The 23,742-nt window shown below is 34.9% G+C and overlaps 1 protein-coding gene across 4 annotated transcripts; it reads right to left on the bottom strand.

Annotated features, from left to right (window-relative positions):
• Positions 1–2,333: 2,333 nt before the first annotated feature.
• LOC127859427 (WD repeat-containing protein 37-like) lies at positions 2,334–14,999 on the bottom strand. 4 transcript variants are annotated; one of them, XR_008039380.1, is made up of 5 exons: positions 12,328–12,529; positions 11,324–11,503; positions 6,311–6,445; positions 4,268–4,382; positions 2,334–3,796 (listed from the first exon to the last, which is right to left on the bottom strand). XR_008039380.1 is itself a non-coding variant. In XM_052396795.1 (4 exons), exons 1-4 carry the CDS (start codon positions 14,961–14,963, stop codon positions 8,436–8,438), a joined length of 285 nt encoding a protein of 94 aa, XP_052252755.1. In that variant the 5' UTR covers positions 14,964–14,999; the 3' UTR covers positions 8,230–8,435. The 4 variants fall into 4 exon arrangements, 2 of the variants coding, with proteins under 2 accessions (XP_052252755.1, XP_052252754.1); XR_008039381.1 differs by having other exon boundaries at positions 2,334–3,814; XM_052396795.1 differs by lacking the exons at positions 2,334–3,796; positions 4,268–4,382; positions 6,311–6,445 and adding exons at positions 8,230–8,449; positions 14,931–14,999 and having other exon boundaries at positions 12,328–12,385.
• Between the last annotated feature and the right edge of the window lie 8,743 nt (positions 15,000–23,742).

Raw genomic sequence — 23,742 nt, forward strand, 5'->3', positions numbered from 1 at the left:
TACAAGGCAAAAATACAACACAATTAAACAACAAAATATAATATTAGACTTGGAGCGACCAAAGCATATGGCATGAATTTTTACCGATTGAAAAGCTCACCACCGTGATTGAAACTGATACTTCGGTCGAATTTAATCAAATAATACACACGTGTTAACTAACATTAGTCAGAAAAAAATGTTGTTCAAAATAAAATATAAAAGAGATTATGGTATCTTGTTTGATTGCTATTTAATTACGACGTGATGATGATCGATTCATATATTAGTTTTAAATCCTTTAATATATCGATAATTAAATTGTTATTTTCTATAAAAAAAAAATCACTGTAAACGAAATATTTTAATAGACTATTTTAATTGAATTAGTTTTTATGAAATAAAAAAAATTGAGATCCAAATTGATAATCCTTCCCGGTCTGAAATGATTGTCAATGATACCGATGAGGAGGTAACCAGGTAACTTCCTGCAAGGATTTTTGTCACATGAACGACATTAAAGAGTTCTTTAAAGATATTTGTTCACATATGTATGTGTTTTTAACAAATATCTTTTAAAACTTTCTTTATAAAACTGTAATATATGGAATAGTTTTGAATATTTATAATAATAACAAAGCAACAAAATAGCAAAAAAATGTGCCTTCTTTAGCTTCGAACACGTGACCTCTAGAAGCAAAAGCGGTAGTGATAGAGGTGGGGGTGGGGTGGAATGCTTGGGGGGATCTGGTGGGGGCAGCGGTAGTGGGGCGTGGCCGACGGACCGACAGCGTCCCGACTCATTTCCGGTTACGTCACTTTCGGCGACATATGTTGAAGCGAACGAGCCAGACTTAACTAGACAAGGTGCGAACGTAGATTTTATGGTTGTTGCGTTTAAAATGTGTAAGCTTATTAATTGTTTAACTAATCGAAGGATACAAAGCAGAAGTTGTACAATATAAACCGTAAATTATATGTGTTTTTTTCAGTCTAACCGATTTAAATTCGATTTACACAGTTTTTATATACATATCTAAGCAAGTAAAGTGAGAATTATGTTTTGCTGGACTGTGCTCTTATTCGGAACATATTATTGAGTTGTAAATGAGCACTTTACGAAAACGTTTTTTTCGTTGAACATCAGTGATAATCATATGTTTGAAAGCATATGCTTCGCTTCTGTTTTCCAGCGTTTCCCATAGGAACTGATGACAGCAAAAATCCCCATAGCAACAGCAGCATAGCACCGGTGTTTTGCAGTTGTCATACTTACAACCATGCCCGAATGAATTCTATGCATTCATTTTCAATATTAAATGTGGGCATGTTTATTGCGTTATGTGTGTTGTACATACGAAAATATTTTCATCTAACAATATAATTATGTGTGCAATACAATTATTATTAAACGCTTAGTAATTGTGTTTGAATCTATGAAAGCATTATTGATATTATCATTTCGTCAATACATACAAATTACAAGAAATTCGTGCTGTTTTCTGTAAATGCAAAGTTGAATTATATCAATTGATTAGCATAGTGTTGGACACTACAACTTATAAATTGCTAGCATCTAAATAGATTGCACGCTTGAGTATTTGGAAACACTATATATTGAGAAACCAAAAAACAAATTCAAACATTTAAGGAATATGTTTCCTTTTATATTTGGACACCAGTTATCGCGAGCAGTTGTCACTTAATGAGACTATCTCTGGGAACTTTGGGCTTAATGCATGTGCGTAAAGATTCTTCCAAAGGTAAGCATGTGCAGTCCACACAGGCTAATTAGGGACGACACTTTCCGCTTCTATGGAATGTTTGGTTTAAAGGAAGTCTCTTCTTAACGAAAAATCCAGTTTAGGTGAAAAGTGTTGTCTCTGATTAGCCTGTGCAAACTGCACAAGCTAATCTGAGATGACATTTTGCACAAATGCATTTGGTCCAACATTCCCAGAACCAGGCTCATATTCGCATTCCCTGCCACGACTTTAAACCAGTTTATAGCAGATTTATCGATCACGTGACATCAGCTATGCAAAATAGTGGGCCATCGTCGCAAAGCGATTCGTTTTAATCATGTTTTCTTTCTTGAGAAATCTTGAAAACTTCATATAAATCCATGATATTTAATTATGATAAGATTAGATGCAATTTGCATGAAAACAAATACACTTGTGCTAAAAAAATCATTGATTTACTTAACAAATATACATGTAATTTCATACATTGAACGCATTACAGGTATTATCAGAGACGTAGATAACATACGTCTCTGGTTTTATAAACAACGAACATGTGAAATTGATCAACAGAAAGCAAATACAATATAAGCTAAATACATATATATCACATGTATAAATTTATTATCTTTATAAAGTATATTATATACACTTACATACATTTTCCATCCGCGAAAATATTCACAAATGAAATTCATAACTGTATTAATCAGCATCCATGATTAACATCAAATATGGATGCAATACCGGTAATTATCTTTTTTATTTGGCATTAGTCAGCACTATTCTGGGATAGCTGGGAATGGGTAAAACAAACAATTGATATTGCGACACCACTGGAAACTAATACAACAAGCAACGATTCCATATTGCACAAATAAAGAGTATTTAAACAAACACCAAGTCAGATTAAGTACAGACAAAGGATGAAAATGTTGGACCTAGCAGACAAATTCAGACACCTTAAGGTCATATTTGCAGTTGTATGGATTGGCTTTTTTAATAAATCAACATAATAATTAAAAGACAGGACGTTTCAAAATGATGGGATAAATAAAATACCAGGTAGGGATTGACTAGAGATGAGATTATTGGCTCGGCATTATGGCACTGAAACCTGAACCACTCGACAAGGCTCACGTGTTTGATCCCCATTGTGGGAGCATTCTTCAGGCCTTTTCCAAAGACAACATGTACTGGTTATACCCAGAAAACATCCTTGATGGCGTTTTATATAAGCTTTAGGCTTTGGATTCAATCCAGCTTAAATAAATAAGTTTGAACTTAGACTGGTGCTTGAGTTGTACTGAGCTTTGCTTAACAAATTTAATCAGTATTTTCTATGTATTAATCATGCAGTACTCGAATATATTTGTGCATAAAATGTTATTCCTCACATTCAATATTTGTTTCTGGCATTTGCAATAAATTTTTTCAAACGAACTAATAACATTATTATTAACAATTCAATATAATATCCACCATCATTACTGATTAACACTGTTATGTATTTATACATTTTATACAACTCAATACCTATAACATTAACATTTAAAATTGACAACAAAACTCTAAAAATATTAGTTATTTACTACCTATAATTTGGTTACAAACAATGACAGAAAACAATTCATTTCATAGTTTGGTATTCAACACACACTCTTCCATGTAAGCATGGACTAAAATGTATAAAGAACAAGAACAATTTTATTTAATCAGATAATATGGGCCTTTTTCATTGAAAACTGGGCATGTGCATTATGTATCGTACCATATTAGACTGCGAAGTCCATACAGGTTAAACAGGGACGACTCTTAAAACTTTTATCACAATTTTTTAAGGGGGACTTCAATGGCTGAACTGGGACGAAACTTTATATACATGCATTAAGCTAAGATGTCCAAAAGATCTCGAATGTTTCTTCATAATGACCCATGGCTGACTCTTTTCATTCCTTGATCTGAGCATTGATGTTCCAACCCAGGACCTGTCTGTCGAAGCCGCACGAGAACAGGTTACACACTGGATTACCCTCGGCCCAGGCTACACTGCACACCATTTTTGAGTGGCCCTGCAAACCAGCGATGGCCTTTATGAGAATTCAAAGGTAGTTATGTGCTGTTATCCTAATTTAAAAGCCCCAATACCCAAAAAATTTAGTAAATGTACATGTTTGCAATAATCACTCTGAATGGATATTCAACAAACCAAAATAGTAAAAATATATGTGCATCACATTGGTAAAATAATTATTATTTAGTAATTATACCTGATGTCAATGTAATACGCCTTTTAATTTCTTAGGTGGGCGTGACTTTAAAATTGATATATAAATGATCACATACAATTTGTTTGACATCACATTATTGTACTGATGGTGATGATGAGGAGGAGGATGATGATGATGACGACGATGTTGGTGGTGTTGATTTTGGTGATGGTGGTGGTGGTGATGATGATGATGATGATGATAATGATGATGATGATCATTTTACCACTAGTAACATGTAAGAATCCACTCTCTATCCCAGTCACTACTTACAGTTCTGCTGCTCCGCGGAAGTATTCCTATTCTGTTTCCATTGATGTCAAATAGCCTTATGTGTATGTTATCGTGTGGGATGGAAGTCATGTTCTATGACGGAGAAACACACAGTCTGAAATTTTCCGACAAAACTCGGTAAAGCCTATACTTCAATACTGTTTTTTTTTTTTTTAATAAAATTTATTTTAATACTGATTTTGTTTTTAACATAATCCATTCTGTTCTGAAGAGTAAAGTTCATTAAGACCAATCTTCAGACTAAAATTCATGAAGATTGGACTATAAATGTGGCCTCTAGAGATTTAACAAGGCAAATGTTGACGCCGCACAATGGACGACGGACAAAGGCGATCACAAAAGCTCACAATGAGAACGTTGTGCTCAGCTGAGCTAAAAAATCTGACAATGGTGGAGGCGGTAGGAGACATATATTGCTTGGCAATAGTCTTGTTTTTTTATTTTACTAACATAGTTTCTTCTGGATATCTTACTAATAAAAATACAAAACACCGCAATCAAATGAGCGATATACAAGATTTGGTAATCATAAATCATGGACTGAAGCATGCCGCTTAATACCTCTGGAAAAAATCAAGGAAGTCCTCTAGGTTCATACACAGCGCACAGTTAAGTATATATTCCTTTCAAACCAAGCGCTTTTAACATTAACATAAAAGCATCTTTTTATATAACTTCTACAAAATCCATATACAAATGTATAGCGATAATATGTGTTGCCAACTTTTTCACATTTTAAACTCAGACAAAACACAACTGTAAAACTAAACAAGAGGGCCTGAAAGGCCCAAAGTCTCTCACCTGAGATTCAAAGGAACTGACTAGTTTTGTGCAGCCCAAGATGTCATTAGAACAATATGTTCTTACCACCTTTTATGACTAGTGAACACCCTGGCAATCCCATTTTTCAACAGACCAAAACCATTTTCATACACATCCAAGATATCATTGATACCAATCTTCTGACCAAATTTCATGAAGATCGGACAATTAATGTGGCCTCTAGACTGTTCACAAAGTTTTACTATAGCCATATACATAGCCTGGCTGCCATATAAGAAAAAATGCCCGGCCCCTTGGCAGCCATGTTTTTCAAGCAAATGTAACAATTTTCGAATTCATCCAAGATATCATTGAGACCAATTTCCTATCAAATTTCATGAAGATTAGACAATAAATGTGGCCTCTAGAAAGTTAACAAGGTTTTACAATAGCCATATTAGGAAAACTGCCCCGCCCCCTGACGGCCATGTTTTTTCACCGATCTAGACCATTTTCGAACTCGTCCGAGATATCAATAAAACCAATGTTTTGATCAAGTTTCATGATGATTGGGCAAAAATTGTGACTTCAAGAGTGTTCACAAGGTTTCTCTATAGCCATATAAGGAATACTGCCCCTCCCCCTGGCGGCCATGTTTTTCAATGGACCGAAACCAATTTTGAACTCAACCAACATATCATTTAGACAAACATTTTGAAAAAGTTACATGAAGATTGGGCATCAAATGTGAAACGTCACAATGTTCACAAGGTTTTTCTTTTTTTTTACCTAGTGACCTAGTTTTTGACCCAGCATGACCCAGTTTCGAACTCTGTTGAGGTATCAATAGTACACATGTTCTGAGCAAATTTTATGAAGATCAGACAATAAATGTGACCTCTAGAGTGTTCACAAGGCAAAATGTTGACGACGGACGACGCACGACGGACGACGCACGACGGACAAAAAGCGATCACAAAAGCTCACCATGAGCTCGTTGTGCTCAGGTGAGCTAATAAAAGTGACAAATTTCACAAACTAAGGTGGCACCTACCACACAGGCTAATCTGTGACTACAACTTTCCGCCTAAACTGGATTGTTGTTAAGAAGATAATTCCTTAAAACAAAAACATACCATAACAGCTGAAAAACGCCGTCCCTGATTAGCCTGTGCAGACAGCACAGGCTAACCTTGAAATACACTTTACGCACATAAATTAAGATCAGTTTTCCCTGAAAAAGGCTTAATTTACGCTAACCTGTTCACACATGAGTCCGTACGGATGCTGGCTATGGGTGACCGCATGCTCTTCATATCCCAGACTTTCACGGTACGATCATCACTGCCCGAAACCACCTTCTCATTCTCAGCAAAGGCTGTCGTTGTTACTGGTCTAGAATAACCAATCAAATGATGTTGATCATTTTTAATTATTATTATTAAAGTTATGATGCTTGCCTGGGGATATGGATGGGGATATTAAACAAAAGTGGACAAATATCAATTATTAATGAAAGGTATATCAGAAATTAAAATTCGAATTGAAAACAGTATTTGTGTCATTATCACAATCATCATCTCAAACACAACGCTCACTACTATAATCTCCATCATAACCATCACAAGAATCTTCCTAATCACTCAAACCATCTTCATCAATCCATAAGTCTTGATTTACGTAACATCTTCAAAAAGAAGGTTGAAGAAATAAAAACAAAGCACTGATAAAAAAGTCAACCGAATAATAAATTGTTTGAAAACTAGGAATAAAAATAAAGTGTCAAAAAGATTGATTTTCAACAAACAAAGTATGGGAAAGTAAGAACTAAATGACCCTCGCTCTGAGAAAACTCTACTTAAAGTGTTTCAAGTGTCATCCAAGATTAGCCTGTGCAGCCAACACAGGCTAATAAGAGATGATCCTTTCCACCTAGATTTGATTTCTATTTGTAAATGGAAAGTTACGTCCCTGATTAGCCTGTGTGGACTGCACAGGCCAATCTAGGACCACACTTTATGCACATGCATTTAGCCCCGTTGCCCCTGAGCGAGACTCAGATATCAGTCTTTCAAATATCAGCCTTTATCATACCACCACATTGATATTACATTTAATCCACAAACAGCAACAAAAACAGAAGAAAAAAAACGTATTTTACAAATATTAAGAATGAATAAGTACATGCTGATGACTTCATGTAACAAACGGACAACTTTTTTTGACACGCATTCATATGCAAACAGCAAAGGTAAAAGGTTATGTCAAAAGTTCGACACTCAATATAAACAGACCAAACAAATAAAACAAACAATAAAAAAGCAGTAAAAATAGAAAAACATAAAAAAGTAACACACTTCACAATAAAACCCAATGAAATAAGCATTAAATAATGAAATAATTTTTAATCATAAATTATTATTAACGTTACATTTGTCGTCTTCTACAGTTAGCAAATTTTGCCACATAAATTGTGTTTGCAAAGGCTCATTAAAAGCTAATTTCTTTTGAAAATAAGGACTTTAACATAAAAAACATATATAAATACAACAAGGGCTGTTTGTAAAACATGCATGCCCCCCATATTGGCTCTAAGTTGTAGTGACAGCCATTTTGTTAATATTTTTTGTGTCACTGTGACCTTGACCTTTGACCTAGTGACATGAAAATCAATAGGGGTCATCTGCGAGTCATGATCAATGTACCTATCAAGTTTCATGATCCTAGGCATAAGCGTTCTAGAGTTATCATCCGGAAACCATTTTACTATTTCGGGTCACCATGACCTTGACCTTTGACCTAGTGACCTGAAAATCAATAGGGGTCATCTGCTAGTCATGAACAATCTACCTATCAATTTTCATGATCATAGGAATAAGCGTTCTTGAGTTATCACCCGGAAACCATTTTACTATTTCGGGTCACCGTGACCTTGACCTTTGACCTAGTGACCTGAAAATTAATAGGGGTCATCTGCTAGTCATGATCAATCTACCTATCAAGTTTCATGATCATGGGCATAAGCGTTCTTGAATTATCATCCGGAAAACATTTTACTATTTCGGGTCACAGTGACCTTGACCTTTGACCTAGTGACCTCAAAATCAATAGGGGTCATATGCGAGTCATGATCAATTACCTATGCAGTTTCATGATCCTAGGCCTAAGCGTTCTGGGACGGTTTAATGGAGGATGTCTGAGGAAGACTTTGCCAATCAGTTTGCAATAAATGCGAGTGTGTTTAACCATTTGATAAAAGCACGAATGCAAATGTCTATTAAAATAAAAGTCATTTAGAATTCCTAATACTAGTACTGAAACAAAATAAAAAAAAACTGAGAACAGTGAAAACATGTCAGACGGAGCAGTGATCCAGAATTTTCCTTCACACCTGACTGCCTGAAAGCAAAGCAGAAAAATCTAAAAAAAAAACAAGGAAAATGTATTTGTAATCACTGTTTAATCACGGCAGAAACTTGCTGAAAAAATGCCAAGATATTGAAAACTATGGCCATCGAGGCCGGTTTTGAAAAAAAACAAAAAACATAAGTAATCATTCTGCTAGAGTAGAAACACCATGTTCAAAAACTAAGGGATTCTAATATCGCACCCACCAAAATCATGCATTTAACAGGACACATAAACGTACAGTCAATAACCAATAACAGTGAAATTTCCGAACAAACACATAAAAGATGTTCACACCTTTTGGCAACATGTTCTACTGCAACTCCATTTGTTTCATGCACTTCTACATACACTTCCGAAATGAACATTTCTCTCCTCACCCACCCGATAGTTTCACAAGCACAGTTTCTTGGCAAAAATCCAATAAATGACATGTTTTTGGAGCTGTACTTAACGTGCAGAACCTCAATATCTACGCACCACCACCACAGTAAACCAAACGCGCAGTATATATTCCAAATTCTAATAAAAACACCATTCAATTCTGCAAGCCTCGCTGTTATTTTATTCTAAGCCTCGCCTGATATATTACAAAACGATCAGGCAGTTACCTGTTATTCTCTATATATTAAGCCTTGTTTTCAAAGAGCGAGACTCAAATATAGCCTATCAAATATCAGCCTACATTAAGCCTTGTTTTCATAGAGCGAGGCTCAAATATTGCCTTTCAATTATCAGCCTATATTTAGCCTTGTTTTCATAGAGCGAGGCTCAAATATAGCCTATCAAACATCAGCCTATACAGGGCTTTTTTTCCTTCTTTATGAGTGGCCGTGGAAGGACATTTCACAATTTTGAAAAGGACAATTCACAAACCTAACATGGCCGTGAATTTTTACAAAATGGGCCATTTTTCACAATTTTAATAATTTCACGACTCGGTTTTTCACAATTTTAAGAAGTTCGCGACTCAATTTTTCACAATTTTGAAAGTTTCGCGACTCAATTTGTCACAATTTTGAAAAAATTGCAACTCATTTTTTCACAATTTTGAAAAGTTCGCGATTCATTTTTTCACAAAATAAGGGGGCCAGGGCCGCTTCACAAAGTCAGGAAAAAACGCCCTGCTATATATAGCCTTGTTTTCAAAGAGCGAGGCTCAAATATAGCCTATCAGATATTAGCCTACATTAAGCCTTGTTTTCAAAGAGCGAGACTCAAATATAGCCTATCAAATATTAGCCGATATTAAGCCTTGTTTGCAAAGACCGAGACTCAAATATAGCCTATCAGATATCAGCCTACATTTAACCTTGTTTTCATAGAGTGAGGCTCAAATATTGCTTTTCAAATATCAGCCTACATAAAGCCTTGTTTTCAAAGAGCGAAACTCAAATATAGCCTATCAAACAGAAGCCTATATTTAGCCTTGTTTTCATAGAGCGAGGCTCAAATATAGCCTTTCAAATATCAGCCTACATTAAGCCTTGTTTTCAAAAAGCGAGACTCAAATAAAGCCTATCAAACATCCGCCTATATTTAGCCTTGTTTTCATAGAGCGAGGCTTAAATATAGCGTATTAAATATCAGCCTATAATAAGCCTTGTTTTCATAGAGCGAGGCTCAAATATAGCCTTTCAAATTTCAGCCTATATTAAGCCTTTTTTTCATAGATCAAGGCTCAAATATAGCCAATCATCTATCGACCGTTATTAAGCCTTGTTTTCATAGAGCAATGTTCAAGTATAGCCATTCAAATATCAGCCTATATTTGGCCTTGTTTTCATAGAGTGAGGCTCAAATATAGCCATTCAAATATCAGCCTATATTAAGCCTGGTTTTCATAAAGAAAAGCTCAAATATAGCCTATCAAATACAGGCCTATATTAAGCCTTGTTTTCAAAGTGAGGATCAATATAGCCTATAACACATCAGCCTATATTTAGCCTTGTTTTCATAGAGCGAGGCTAAAATATATCAAAGCTCAGCCTATATTTAGACTCGTTTTTTTCATTCAGTGAGGCTAAAATATAGCCTATCAAATATAAGACAATATATACCATTGTTTCCGTATAGCGAGGCTAAAATAAAGCCTATCAAATATGAGCCTTTATTTATCCTTATTTTCATCAAATATTAGCCTATATTAAGCCTTGTTTTCAAAAAGCGAGGATTAAATATAGCCTATCAAATATAAGACAATATATGCCATTGTTTCCATACAGCGAGGCTAAAATAAAGCCTATCAAATATGAGCCTATATTTAGCCTTATTTTCATCAAATATTAGCCTATAATAAGCCTTGTTTTCAAAAAGCGAGGCTCAAATATAGCCTATCAAATATCAGCTTGGTAAGCGTTGTTTTAAAAGAGTGAGGCTTAAATATTGCCTATCAAATATCAGCTTGTTAAGCATTGTTTTAAAAGAGTGAGGTTTAAATATTGCCTTTCAAATATCAGCCTGTTACGCATTGTTTTAAAATAGTGAGGCTTAAATATTGTCTATCAAATATCAGCCTGTTAAGCATTGTTTTAAAAGAGTGAGGTTTTAATATTGCCTATCAAATATCAGCCTGTTAAGCATTGTTTTAAAAGAGTGAGGTTTGAATATTGCCTATCAAATATCAGCCTGTTAAGCATTGTAAAGCTTAATAATGGAAGATATTTTCATTGATCTATTTTTTTTATTCATTTTTTTTCTTTATAGTATAGTTTAAAGGTTAGAATGTATATTATATACATATATTTCAAATAGTTAAGTCTTTTTTGGAAAATACATTTTAGTAGATTGCATTTAAGTAATAAGCATCTGTAAATAAGCATCTTTAAAGACTAAGGAAAAGTTGTACGTCCAGTCTGGACTTACCTTTGAGAACAGTCAAGGTTATCCCCGTTTCTGCGTCAAACAAGATTGCAGTTCTATCCCATGATGCGGTTATCACCTGACCACCGAAGTTCAACCAATCAGCAGCAATCACAACACTGTGATGTCCAATCAGATCGCGCCGCAGTGGGGTGCAGAGATTGGTGGGTTGATATGGATTCTCTAAATAAATAAAAGTTCAACACACTTCAAGTAAAGAATAGTTGGATAGAACATATCACTTAGTATAAACTGTCAAATGAAAGAATTATTTAACACTCAGAATCACCATTAAGTTGGATATTATTATTTTTTGCATTTAATAATTTTGAACAGTAATAAGTGTTCAAGACAACTACACAATTATACAACTGCATCATTCATATTGACAAAATGTTATACCTGCCTGTATACATATGTATCAACTCTTTTTCACTGGGCTTTGATGTATATAAAATTTCTGCCACTCAGCACTACTGTCCATCAAATTCCTGCCATTGAGTCTTTATGGAGACCAAATCTCTTTCTCTTGGCCCTAAAGCGTACAAACTTTCTGCCACTCAGTCCAATGTGCTGGAGATCCCGGCCTCTATGCCCTCATGTATACCAAATGTTGGCAACTAAGCTCTTGTGTATATCAAATCTCAGTCGCTGGGCACTCATGTACCCCAATATTTGGCCACTCGGACATATTGCCACGATGTTTACCATATTACTGTCATTAGGCCCTCATGTATACCTAATCTTGGCCACTATGACCTTAAGGGTGCCAAATCTTGGCCACTAGGCACTCTAATAGGGCCTAATTTACAACATATCACTCCCTTACGGCCCTCATTTACACCCAATGCAAGTCCTGAGGGTCCTTATTAACACCAAATAAATAACTACCACAGGAAACCTCTATTACACAAATTTTCTCCCATAGAGCCTTTGCATACACCAAATTCTTGCATCAGAGCCCTCAGACAAAAACAATCTCTGTGACTTGACCCTCAGATACAGACCTTCGTTGGTTTCACACTGGTCTGATATATCAAGATCATCCCCTGATGACTGGGCCCGCTGGAAACATAAATGGCAGAGTTTCATTTTAACCCCAGAATTTTGTATAAAAGGAAACAACAGGAGCGTATTTTCCAATGATGGCTGGTATTTGCAACTTTTTGTACTTTGTCACATTTTATTGAAATTAAATAACCATTGATTTCAGCATATTTCAAATTGCCACTGGTCTTCAATTCTTGTAACAGTGACCTTGACATTACTGGCAACAAAATTCCATCTGCATGTAGGCTACCTACATAACAAATTACCTTGCAAAACCCCTATCAAAACTTGAAATTACTGAGCTGTTGCTTTTTCTATTTTTAGTGAAAGTGCCTTAGGTCTCATTTCAAGCTTGCTATATCCTTAGTTTCATCAAGAACATTATTGAATAAGCAACAAAACACCTGTTTGCTGTTTTTTTATTTTTAGAAACAGAATCCTTCATCTTGACCCAATACGTCTTACATACAAACCCTCGTTAAGTCTCCATGCAATCTTGCCCTATCTTAAGTCTCCATGCAAGCTTGCCCTATGGTAAGTCTCCATGCAAGCTTGCCCTTTCTTAAGTCTCCATGCAAGCTTGCCCTATCTTAAGTCTCCATGCAAGCTTGCCCTATGGTAAGTCTCCATGCAAGCTTGCCCTTTATTAAGTCGCCATGCAAGCTTGCTCTATCTTAAGTGAAATTAAGATTGGTCAATGCCAACGAAGTTATTAACCACAAACCACTGTTGACTCTGCCAGCCCAAAATCCACCCCTCCACACACCGTAGCATAATATAACAACAAGGATATTCAACAAGTGAAATCGAGATTGGTCAATGCCAACGAAAGTTTTTGACCAGAAACCACTGTTGACTCCGCCACCCCCCAAGTCTGTCCGTCCACCCACCATGTCCCCCCCTCCACCTCCAAAGTCCACCACTCGACCCAACAAAACACAATCTAACAACAGGCCTATTCAACCATATATAAGACCAAAATCTAAGAAGATTTAAATAGTTTTCTTAAAACTGTGATATTCTATAAACATTTGATTGTTGGGTCTAATTTTGCATGTTTCCCCTACAAAAATATTATTCATGTTGTTGAACAATTTGTTCAGTAACATTACAATTCATAAGTAACCTGTAAATCTTCAAACTCTTGGGTCTTATTCCATACTTAGAGGTCACCATTAAGGACAATTATTAAAGAGAAATATTTATAAAAATATGTTCATAGGCAATACATATATCATACCAACGATGGCAAATAATAAAAGCACCCCAATCAAGACGCTATAAATGGCCTGTATTATATCAAATCTCAACGACAAGGCTCTAATGTATATATACCAGCAATATTTGACCAAATGAAAAGGGCCCTCATATAGACCTATAGTCCAGAATCTCTGCCAATTTACATAACTATAGGTGTACACACTCTACTATAGTTGTCTCATAGATCTTCACATCTTAAGAAAACAAACAAGAGCTGTCAGAGGACAGCGCGCTCGACTTTTCCAGTGCTTGACAGTATAAAGTAAGCCATCACGGGGAAATTGTTCATATTTAATAAGGTCAAGGTAATATAGTCATATTCTAAGTGGAAGAGGATCATAATTGAAACATATTGATCGCTTATGTTTTAAAGAAGCTGTACAATTATTGTGTATTGCCATGCTGCAGTGCATATCCCATTTTTACGTACCGGTATAAAAAATGTTACTACTCCATAAAACACTATTAAGACAGCAACGCATAAAAACAAGCTCATATTTTAATAAACAATACAGAACAAAAAGCGTGGTATGTGTACGTTATTACAGATTGCGGCGAACTTATTAACCCAACGAACGGCGATGTGAAACTTCCGGCGACCACTTCTGAAGGTCAAGTTGCGTCCTACATTTGCTTCGTGAGATATGAATTCGCCAGTTCAAAGTGTCGCACGTGCTAGTCCCATGGGAGTCTTATAAGTCTACTTTAAAGCCGTGAATTTTATAATCAAAGTCGGTAAAATTTATTATTTATTTTAGTCCGAATTCCCAATTCAAATCGTTGACGTTTCAGAATGAATAGAAAAGAAAACAAATAACAACGATAATTAAATCTGCTCTGAAAACTCTACCACCGTTCATCTTCATAAATTTTTAATTGTAAGGACTATATGCTAGTGAATTAAAAATAATTTTTACGAAAACACATATGCGTTTTCATTTTGCGACAGTGACTGTGTAAACTTTGTCTAAACCTATACCGCACTGTGAAGGTTAATATATGCCTAATGTGTGCTCGTGAAAAGACGATTCGTACACAAAATGCATGGAATATTGATTTTTTAAGCAATAACTACTCATTAAAGAAATTAGAGTACGGTTATGCATTACTCCTATAAATATGAGGTCGATTTACTAAGCGGGGTAGCTTACGTCTAATTATTTGGACTAGGTTATGCATGTATTACTACTAACGTATGCAACAAAAATCAAAAGCACTCCCTACAAATAAAGATTATTTTCAGATTAATACCAGGAAATATGTTCTTAGTAAAAGAGATCATGTACACCTTTTCACTCACGCAAGCGCTGGTGACAATATTCCCAGTTGGCATCAAACGTTTTACGATCGTTGCTGGAACTTAATATTTAGGTCGCAACGGAATCCGGGTCCGTTCGCCCGAATTTCTGTTCGCCCTAAATCCTGTTTGCCCTAAAACCTGTTCGCCCTGGGTCCGTTCGCCCTTAATTTTATTATCAAAGCAAGGAAGCAATAAATATAACGAAATTTGTTATCTTTTTAACATTTTTATATAAAAATGACAACTTCAGCTAAAAACTTGCCTACATGTGTGAACAATCAAGAAGGCGCTCTTTAACGTGTAAGCGTGTGTAGTACAGGTCAATTTGTAATCTCCCTTTTCATATAACATACATTTACTTCTTTGTGTGAATTTCGTCCACTCGCCAGTGTTCGTTCACCCATGAAAGCTCGGGCAATTGTGGTCATGTCCAATCGTTATTTAGAATTGAACTGTTGCAAGATTTTCATTGGTCATTCAAATGTACCTGTTAATTTCATTATGAAATTACTGACCACGCTTGCATTTGCCAAGACCGTCTAGTGGACGCAAGTCCATAGTCGTTGTTTTATTCCAACCTGCGTCAATAAATACAATTAAACCTCCACGGCTTTGATTGAATGATGTGCCCCCAAACTCCACACCCACTACACGTGTTTGTAACAAAGCCGTCAAAGGCCAGTTATTTTCTCTTATTGTTTATTATATTAATTAATGAAAACTTTATGTTACACCTTTACATTAATCAATACATATGTACATGAAACAAATACAGTGAATGAGCAACAATACAGAATATAGTATAATATAATGAACATATTATGCAACACATTTACATTATATTAATTAATGAAAACTTTATGTTACACCTTTACATTAATCAATACATATGTACATAAAACAAATACAGTGAACAGAACAACAATACAGAATATAGTATAATACAATGAACACATTATGCAACACATTTACATTAATCAAACCATTAATATAAATCTTACAAATATGTACATGAAACAAATACAGTGTACAATGAACACAACACACTACGTAACAGCTTAACACGTGTCTTATCTTTGCCTTCACTCAGAGGGTCCATACAAGTGTGAAACAGCCTTCAAAAAGGTGGAAGTGGGCACTTCACCATTCGAATACTTTGTCCAGTATTCTTCCAGGCGTGCGTTGACGGTTGATGAGCGCTGCTCACGCTCCAGGTCGGAAGACTGCACGCTGATGTCCACCATCTCGGCTTCCTTGCGCAGGGCTGGTACCAGCACGTAGAAGGGCACTGCGCCATGATGTGCCTGGCTGTTGAGTCGATGATGCCAGCCTGAAATCAATGCAAACATGATTTAATATTTGCGTGTGTTATTTAACAAATTCAATAGCAAATTGAAAATAATTGTATAATAAAATAAAAAAAATCAATTGTATATTGCAATTACCTTCTACATCATTATTTGTTCTAATCGAACGCCTGAAGACGCTCCAATCTTCCACCCGAAAGATGGCGTTGTTTATCTATTGACGATTGACGTAGTCCACTAGCTGCGTCGGCAACCATTACCGAACGTTGCATACAAACCAATACCAGGGCATTTCATCCATAGGCGCTCGATGGCAATGAATTATTTATTCATTTTTAGTTACCCGTTGTTTACTATAATGCATACACAAAATAAATCAATAAAAATCTTCCGACAAAACGTCTTCTTAAAAAAGGATAGTTCGACTATGTACATAGAAATTAACAAGGTAAGCCACTTGCCATTTTCTCAAGCAACGGAAGTGCGTCATTACCCATAATTAAATCGCTGTCACCCCGCTCGCTTATTGATATGCGACCCTGGCTCTTTCTCTATCTACTTTTAGTTTCAACAGAAACATCCACAGACGATGTGATAAATCCCTGTAACTATTGTTTCACTCACTTAATAGGATAATCAACAAAATATGTTGTAAATTGCATACACATGAATCATTCCATACCATTTTCCAGAAAAAAAATCAGCGCATCAAAAATTAAATCTGGCGCCCATAGTGTGTATTGGCTGTAGTTGTAGAGAAAAAACGAGGTTCCCGGTTAAACAATTGGCAAGGAATGATTGATGTGTATGCAATTTACAACATCTTTTGTTGATAACCCCATTAAGTGAGTGAAACAATAGTTACAGGGATTTATCACATCGTGAAAATGGCGAGTGGCTTACCTTGTCAATTTCTATGTACATAGTCCAACTATATTTTTTTAAGAAGACATTTTGTAGGAAGATTTTTATTGATTTAGTATGTATATGAATTATAATAAACAACGGGTAACTAAAAAAAAATTTAAAAAATAATTCATTAATAAATAAAACATTGCCATCGAGCCCCTATGGTTTCATCATAACGTTTCAAGGACGTTACATTCTGATTGCGGCATTAAAGTAGTAACCTCTTCCGTTTGAGAAGGATGATGCAACAACGTTGCTTCTATGTAATTGTACACTTTTTTTAGCGTTTAGCGTCTGTAGTTTTTCTGCAATTTTCTCCATTGAATTCAGTAGCGCCGCTGGTTTTTTTACCTGGAATTCAGTATCGCCGCTAGGTGGAATGCATACTTCCTTATTTGTTTCAAATAATAATTTTGCTTCAAGAAATGAGTGGTTATTTTACAGTTCTCAATAATAATAAAGTTCCTGCATTGCATCAATTAAAATATGATCGCTTGTTAACTTTAAAAAATCAAGTTTTTGAATTTTACAGATCAGTTGCTTGAACTTAAAGATGCTTAAGATGTACTTTTATTCAAATCGCTGGATAAAATATATTGTTTAAGTTGTGTTATGCATTAAAATTGTAGAATCTAGTTTCAAAATTTCAACCAAAAATAAATAGTCAACAAAATTTGCTGAATCTTTCAAATGTCGCGGTGGTGTAGTGGCGCTCCCCACGGCAAATTAGCCCATTATCAACTGTGGTTATACTGGCCAATCGTTGGAGAGAACGCTACCACAATTCTACCACAATTTGACAATGAGATTGCAGGGATCAACCACAATTCCACTTGAGCGACAAAGATGGCGGATCGACCGTAGAACAAATTTTTAAGTTAATGTTTAAGTGTTTTATTGTTAACTGTTAATTACTGTGTATTCAGAATTTTTACACGTGGTAAGTGTAATGATTTTTGACTTGTATATTGTACTACCATCGCCCGTAGCTTTGTTTTTGCATTTTTCCATTGTTCATTTGTTGACCTACTTTGAATTCCAAACCTTTCTTTTATCGTGAAACTCGGGGATTTGACGCTTAAAAATGAAACCATTTTGACGTCGGTGAAAATTTCATTTTAATGCATGATAATATTTGCATACTTCCGTCATTGTCAATGGTGGATTTAAGTGTGAACGATTTCCCCGATACTGACCACTGTTTGCTCTACTTGTCAGGCCGCGGGCGTTAGGTTCATGTTAAGTGCCAAAATGACCCCACATTGAAGAAATTTAAAAATATAAAAGTGATCAGTAATACCCAAAATAAATAAATGAAATTTACATATGGTTTAAATAATTATATATTACAGGTTTTTTTTTCCACTTTTTGGGAAGATAGCCCATGGCTTTGAAATTGGGAATTTTATCGGCATTTTCATGAAATTGGGAAAATAAATTAATTAGCCTTTTTTTCCACATGAAAAGTCCACTGATTAGGGAAATACTAAATATGATATAACTCTTTATAATCATTCAAATTAAAATAACAAAATCATATAATACTTTGTTAGATGTAATTGAATTGAAATTGAGATAAAATACGCATTAGACTTCTTTCTATAAAAAAAAAAAAAAAAAAAATTTTTTTTTTTTTTGGAAATTGGGAATTTTTTGCCACATTTTGGGAAAAAATTATACTTTTTGGGAATGGGAACATAGCCGAATTTTGGCTATAAAATCGGGCCAAAAAACCCTGTATTATTTATACATATGTATACATTTTCAAGAAAAAAAATCACAAATCTTAGTAATAATGTCATTATTAGCAAAAATTATCCAATATATGGCAAATTCTCAAATCCATTAAAAAGATCACACATGAACCAAATAAAACCACCAACAGTATTGGCCAGTTATATTTAAGGTACTACTACCATTTAATTGCGTTAATAAAGCCCCACAACGACACTATGCGAATTTCAAAATGAACATGTTTATACCATGAGTTGCTATTTATAGATTTTTGAAAAAGTCTAAGTTTCCAATTGCATAGCATGCGATCAAGAGGAGTTATGATGTTATGAAATATATTTCCTGAAACTATATCATTTTCCTATTATCTCCATAACAATGACGCTTACGTGAAATTCACTAATTCAATAGAATCTTGATACATTTAAGTCTCCTCCCGATTTAATTTCATCTGTCGTCCATCTTTGTCAGCAGTTTTTATTAATCCGCATTTTCGAAATTATTAAATATTGCTTACATATTATATTTATTTGATTAGATAACTTGAAAATACCTCATAAACAAATATTTAGAAAAACGTAAGAACAAATGGATCGGTAATATTTTATAAATTGTCGAAATTGAAAAGAAATATTTTTCGAATATACTTCCGGCAAATAATGGCTAGCTGAACAGGTAAACATGACAAGACAATAACAAATGCATTTTTTTATCGATGACAAGGTTTTTATAGAAAGGTAAATGTTCACTTGGTTTAATATGTACGTGTGCCCAACATTTGTATAATTCATTTTTCCGATCCCATAAATATTATGCCTAGATCGTTAATTAAAATATTGTTATGTCGACTTCCTTTAAACTGGATGTTTTATGTCCCACGTGTTTGACGAACGGGTATGGTGTTCGAGCAGGACATAAACATGTTGTTATTTGTTTTACGGTAGCAAATTAGTCGTCTCTTCGAGTCTTATATATTTCAAATTAACAATACACGTTTATGACTTTTGGTAATATAGTTTATTTTTTGTATTTGTGGATTTCGTGACTATAATGAGTACTGTATTGCGAGCATCCTCTGTATGCCTAATTTCGATCAGGTGCCTAAGTTCGATCAGTTTTTTATGACGTATTTTTGAATACCAGCACTTGCATCACACGCCAGCCTTCCTGCCAAAACTCATAACAGAAGTCATAATTCCGTCAACCTCTCGTAAAAATGCGGTTTAAACAGGTCTTTATGAATAACAAAGCTTAAATTATGTCAATTATCGATACCTCATTTTTCATGCATTTATCGCACTTATATTCTTTTAATTACCATTAAATTCATAAAACATCCATCAAAATACTCTTTTCTAAATTGCCAGGGACGCTGCAGTATTCAGGGGAGGTAAGACAATTCTCTGTAAATACACAATGTAAGCGCTTTGTTTACCTGGAGCTCATATGGGGGCATTTATAAATTAGATCGACGCATTAATAGACGTCCAATTAAGACATTTATTGTTAAATTTAAGCTTACTACAGCGCAATTGCCACAAAAACTGGCTTTTAGAAGGGGTGAGACACTCCTATGTCCACATTGTGTTTAGGAAAATATCGTATTACAATAAATGTAAATATGTTTGGTAATTTTACAAATGTGTGTTTATGAGTGTTTAATCTTCTTTTGTGTTACCTTCTTAATTGTTAGTTTACCTTCTTAATTGTTAGTTGTTGTTGATTTTAATAAATATTTAAGACACACATTACAATAATCTTCAAAATATATGAATAAACTTTCTTTTCTAAAAAAACAACATTAGAATGTGTCGCTCCTAGCTTAAGTATTCATGTGAGCAAATAACTATTTATCTACCCCATGTGAGCCCCTATGTGACGTCATGAAGACAGCTGGTTGAACTTAGGAGTGCTTCTCAGTGACGTATATCATGTGGGGTAATAGATAGTTTTTAACCGTTTACGACCGTTTTGTTTGTTTATATTTCCTTTTTTTTGGCAGATTTGGATATAGTTTTGAATACTCTGTCTAAATACCATAGCAAGTTTTCAGTAATCGTTGTTGATGTCGAGCATGCGCAGAGACAAAGTTTAACGTGATCGAAGTTAGGCACACAGAGCATAAATAAGTAAATTTGACAATAAAGGTTCACTGGCAAGTCCACCATACCAAAAGTAGTTCCCAATTATTTTGTTATCTTTTGACATTCTTTCATGTTTTTCTTTTGGATATTTTAGGATTGTTGGTGTGTGTTGTGTGGACTTTTCATTTGTAGTACCTAACATAAAGTGTATACAATATTTTGACCAAAGGAATTTGTTCAATTTAACTCCGTTTGTTATTTTGATAATTTCATGCATGCGCTGTATATTTCTTCAAAAGCAACCTTTTGCATAATATTTTTTTTATTAGCATTTACTGATCTGTTCTACAAGTATTTACAAGCCTATTGACATATAAATTGAATTATTTGCCATAATATTTATTGAACTATTCCTATGTGAAAAATAAGCCTTTTTACACTTTACATGAACCTTAACAAAGATCTGTAAAGCCATCAAAGGCAACCATCAATATTATAAGTTAATGTACGTTTTGAATAAATTGGAATTTATGGAAGGCACGAACAATAAATACATATAGCAATTATTTTTAAGCACTGACCACACTTTTTTCATAAAACTTACAAGATAAATAAAACTCTAAACATTCAAATATTGATAGACCAACTAAACTCTAGAAGAGTCCAACAAAAATAAAATTAATTATGTGGTGTGCAACCAAAATTGTATCAATAATAATAATGTGTAACCCACGCACCTGCAAGCATACTTTCACAAAAAAAACTACAATGTGACGAATTTAATTGAGAAATAACATTGCGATAGATTTTTAATGCAGTTGCACTTCAAATGATGTTTTCCATTATTTTTCAACATTTAATTATCAAAAATTGATTGATACTGGTAGTGAGAGAGTTTCTGTTGCAGATTTTATATGTGAGTCGCACAGATTTCTTTGTTTACAAAAGCCATGGGTAGCTTAATGAAATACAGGTAAGTCCCGTAATCTTGCGCGTCCTGTAATCTTGCGCACTCCGCAGTAGCAACGTCAAATGGTGTTATTTAGTGATGAAATATGGAATTTCACATTTTTAAGAATTAACGGATTTAAAATGTACATATTCCATGCAAAACAAAAATGGGATTATTACATTTTAACACCGGTTGCGTCATCTTTATAGATTGTACATGTATCGTAAACACTGACATACTTACGATAAATTCTAAATGAATCACAGATTCCCTGCGGTCTCTAGCGTTTTTCATACTTTAAATTAAAAATTCATAAATCCAACGTGTAATTTAGCATTCCACTGCACAATACCGATCAGTTATGTATTTTTGGCCATTTAATATATATCCTATCAGACGACATTGTTATCACTTCCCGACATTTTGTCAAACCACATTTGGTATGATGTCCGCATGCGCAATGGCCTAGTTTTGATATTTTCTGTAAACTATGGAAGTATGATCCGGGGTAAAATTAAACCTGCTATGCATAAACATTTTTTCACGCTAGAAATCAATCATTTTATATTGTTATTGTTTCTTTTGCTACAGTCAACAGAATGCCACTACCATCATCACAAAAACTGCACTAGAAATCCTCATTAAATTTGAATGGTTTTACAAAGTGATTTTAAAAATAATTTTCTGGAATGTTTTTTAGCTCTACTTGGACACCATATGTCTACAATTTGGCCTAAATGAGGTCATTACACCAAGTGCGCAAGATTACCGGACACATTGACAGTTTGAAAATGAGGTGAGTCATGTTTGTTTTGAAATCAAATCGGACAGTTCCTCACTGAATTAATGACATATTTTTGTGTTAATAAGCGCATGAAATTCTTATTTTCATAATAAAATAAGATATTATATTGTCAATTTATACAAGAACATGTTTTTAAACCAATTGACCCTTAACTGCGCAAGATTACCGGACAGCATCGTACAGCAAGCGAGAATGGCAAACCCACAAGAATACCGGGTTAGAGTATACACAGTCATAGAGGTAATTGTAAACAATAGATATTCATTTTAGATCATGGCATCTTGGGAGCCTTCATTTCGAAGAGGTCCTTATGGTCTCCTAATGAGTGACTCAGCTGAGGTGATGCCAATCAAGAACCAGCATCGTGAGAATGATCGAAGTTAATCCCTGTCAGCTGTTGCCGTCAGAGCACAGGCAGAGGCTGTGCTCAAGAAGGCCGGAGGTGACATATTGAATGCAAAGCATCTATTTGGTTGCTTTGAACTTCCATTTGGCTGCTTCAGGTTTGAATTACATACATTTAAATATTTATGCCCCCCTTCGAAGAAGAGGGGGTATATTGCTTTGCTCATGTCGGTCTGTCGGTCGGTCTGTCCGTCCACCAGGTGGTTGTCAGACGATAACTCAAGAACCCTTGTGCCTAGGATCATGGAACTTCATAGGTACATTGATCATGACTCGCAGATGACCCCTATTGATTTTGAGGTCACTAGGTCAAAGGTCAAGGTCACGGTGACCAGAAATAGTAAAATGGTTTTTGAATGATAACTCAAGAACGCATACGCATAGGATCATGAAACTTCATGGGTAGATTGATCATGACTTGCAGATGACCCCTATTGATTTTGAGGTCACTAGGTCAAAGGTCAAGGTCATGGTGACCCGAAATAGTAAAATGGTTTCCGGATGATAACTCAAGAACGCATACGCCTAGGATCATGAAACTTCATGGGTAGATTGATCATGACTCGCAGATGACCCCTATTGATTTTGAGGTCACTAGGTCAAAGGTCAAGGTCAC

This window comes from Dreissena polymorpha, chromosome 15 (assembly GCF_020536995.1).
Source record: "Dreissena polymorpha isolate Duluth1 chromosome 15, UMN_Dpol_1.0, whole genome shotgun sequence".
NCBI lineage: Eukaryota > Metazoa > Mollusca > Bivalvia > Myida > Dreissenidae > Dreissena > Dreissena polymorpha.